The sequence below is a fragment of the Fukomys damarensis genome, unplaced genomic scaffold, assembly GCF_012274545.1.
Source record: "Fukomys damarensis isolate Sample0158 unplaced genomic scaffold, DMR_v1.0_HiC HiC_scaffold_14, whole genome shotgun sequence".
In the NCBI taxonomy this organism is placed as follows: Eukaryota; Metazoa; Chordata; class Mammalia; order Rodentia; family Bathyergidae; genus Fukomys; species Fukomys damarensis.
This window is the reverse complement of record NW_022900926.1, coordinates 33,352,951-33,355,827: the sequence shown is the minus strand read 5'-3', so window position 1 is coordinate 33,355,827 and position 2,877 is coordinate 33,352,951. Positions and strand designations below refer to the sequence as shown.

Sequence of the window (2,877 nt, the reverse complement as noted above, 5' to 3'; positions counted from 1 at the left end):
AAAAAAAAAAAAAAAAAAAAAAAAAAAAGAAGAACCCAGGCTCCTTAGGTTTCATACTTCATTTTGGAGTAGCATGAAAGATGTTTGGGATAACTGACTTCCATTTTTGCTTTGATTTGGGATTGTTTGCACTTTAATTTCTTTTAATATGTTGCTTAGAGCTCAGTGCATTTTTACTGGCTGAAGCATTGTATCTAAACTAATAGCCAAATTTTATAATATGTAACTCCTACTTACATTTTTCTCTCTTTTCTTTTTCCAGGGATGAGCTGTAAAGGCAACATCAGCTTGACCAGTCTGTAATATTGCAATGGATTGCTCATCTCAGTCCTTACAGCTCTTTGAAAACCATCAGCATCACAGCTTGTTTTGGACTTTGTTACACTATTATTTTCAGCATGAAAATGTGTGCTTTTATAGGGTTTTCTCATTCTTCAGAGAGGCACAAAACCAAACTGGTAGAGGAAGGATGCAAAGTATAACTTTCTATATGATTACATGCCCACATTTTACTTTAAAATATTAAAAGAAAGGGTTCTGCAAAATGGAAACCTTAGTTTGTGAGTTGATTTTGAAGAGTGATTTATTTCTTCTTTCGGATATTTAATTCTTCCAGTATTAATTTACCAGGTCTTTTGTGCATCAGATAACACCACCATTTACAAGTTAATATTCTTGGTATTTGGTTATCTGTTAGATGCTACTAAGAATATAGAGATGAGCTTTCTTTTTAAAGCTTTTGATGTGGTGTCATAGAATAGCATGTTGTAGATACAATCAGCTGCTTTGTTACCCTAAAAGTAGGTATTTGTAAATATTGAAACTTAAAATGGCAAGTGGTGTCCAATAAACACTCAGCTGTTCAGATTGGACATAACTGACATAGTTCTTCCTTTCTCTAAAAATGATAGGAGACTTGTAGCTGACTATTGATTTTTCTGTTTCTAGTTTGCTGCTGATAATGTATATGAATCTAACATGCTGTGTAAGCTGTGTGGTAGTTACTGCACAGTTTAAGCAGTGCTGCTTTGCCAAATAAAGTTAAAAGCAAAAGAGGTATTGGTGGTGTTTGAATCTAGATGGAAGAACAGCAGGTCAACCAGATCAAGAATGCTAAGATCACAGGGAATGGTTGTTTCTCTGCTGCTCCATTTTGTGAAGTATGAGTAGTTAAGTAGTGTTAATTCATCTGTACATTGTAGAAAGTAACTGCATTTCTTCAGGACAAGGACTATATTTCATTCACTATTTCTCTCTGCCTACTTACTCCCGGGCTTATCGTTTAGTACAGTGAATGAGTGGGTGAATGAATTGGCTTACTGTCAAAGTAGAACACGATTAAAGATAAACATACCAAAATCCATGTCTCATCTATAGATAGATTCATTAATGACTGTAAAGTGTGTTTCTAAGAAGGTAGTGGCACTTTGGGATCTTGTATAAATGCTGTGGTTTTATACATTTTGTAAGAAGGCATTAGTTTTTCAGAACTTGAGGAAATAATAGAAGCTGTAGAAAGATCAGAACTAGCACTCCTGGCAAAGCCATTCTAAAACTGTGTGCAAGTCTTCATAATTCTTCCACGGAGATCTTTGGTGAGCTTGTGACACAGCCTTCCCCACTTTTAAGTATTATTTAATTCTTTAAAATTGCCTTTAAAAATCAATAATACATCTATTTACGAGTGTCTTTTCTTGGGTAACATCTTAGACACATTATTAGCATTATTTAGTGCCTAAAACTTGAGAATCTTAAAAGTTTACTGCCAACTTCAGTTTTCTATTATTGTTTCTGGATCTCAGCCATGAACCCTGTGCCCAGGACTCAGTGTCATTTAAGGTGTTTGCAAAGATCAAAAAAATTTGTTTTAGGTCATATGTTCTTTAGATTTAAAATTAAATAAATTCTAAATCTGTGCACTAGTCTGGGTCCTTCATAGCTATTATCAGTATTTCATTGTATGTAATAAGTTTTGGCAATAGAAAAAGGCACTCATTCTCAAGGAGTCTATGGCCTAGTTGAGGAAACAGTTTATAGGTATGATAAGATAGACTGTTACCTGATGGTACAAAAAAATGCTATACTTAAAACATTTTTCAATCATTACTTTTGGATGTTATGCTTTTTTTTTTTTAAAAAGACACGGTCTCACTCTGTAATTCAGGCTGGCCTTGAACTCACTGCATAGCCCTTGAACTTATGGTGATCCTGCTGCCTCAGTGTCCTGGGTGTAGGTGGATGTTACACTTTCATGAATTAAAAATTTGGGATATTTAACAGGATGAATTTTTAGGGAGCACCACTAGATAGGTAGAGATCAAAGTAATGGATTTTTAACTAGGTCTAAAAGCTTCTTTTTGGGGGGAATTGGGGATTGAACTTGGACCTTGCACTTGTAAGGCAGGCTGCGCTTGTAAGGCAGGCAGCGGAACCACTGAGATAAATCTCCAGTCCTAAGAGTTTTTTTTTTTTTTTTTTAAAGAACTACATTTATGTATGTTTAGGTTAAAATAAGTATCTTGTTACACTCTTTAGTATTCATGATTTCTAAAATGTTTTAGTATTTTATTTTTTTTAAGTCACATTATTCCTTTATATAATATGAAAGGCAATAGTGAAAATAATTAAAAGTTCCATTGTAGTGAGATCTGTTGAAATGATATTTGATATTCATTGGGTCTTATTAAATGCTAAATATAATTGTTAAAATTTATTATATAATAAGCTTTAATTGAGAATATCAGTTTCTATTAAGGATTTCAACTTTCCCAACCAATCACATTAAAAATGTTGTATTACTGTTGTCCATGTAAATATTTAAAATCCCATTGCCTTGGTTTTAAAAATTGCAGTTGTCCAAAAAAAAAAAAAAAAAAA

At 33.1% G+C, this 2,877-nt stretch overlaps 1 protein-coding gene across 2 annotated transcripts in view; it reads left to right on the top strand.

The window, feature by feature from the left end:
* The window catches only part of Pcmt1 (protein-L-isoaspartate (D-aspartate) O-methyltransferase), a 72,192-nt gene extending 70,063 nt beyond the window's left edge, over positions 1-2,129 (top strand). For both annotated transcript variants that reach the window (XM_010607734.3, XM_019205070.2), the window contains exon 8: positions 263-2,129. Coding sequence is in view for 1 of the 2 variants with exons in the window: in XM_019205070.2 (XP_019060615.1) it covers positions 263-275 (13 nt within the window). In the remaining variant the exon portion in view is untranslated. The remainder of the gene's footprint in view (positions 1-262) is intronic.
* The last annotated feature ends 748 nt before the right edge of the window (positions 2,130-2,877 follow it).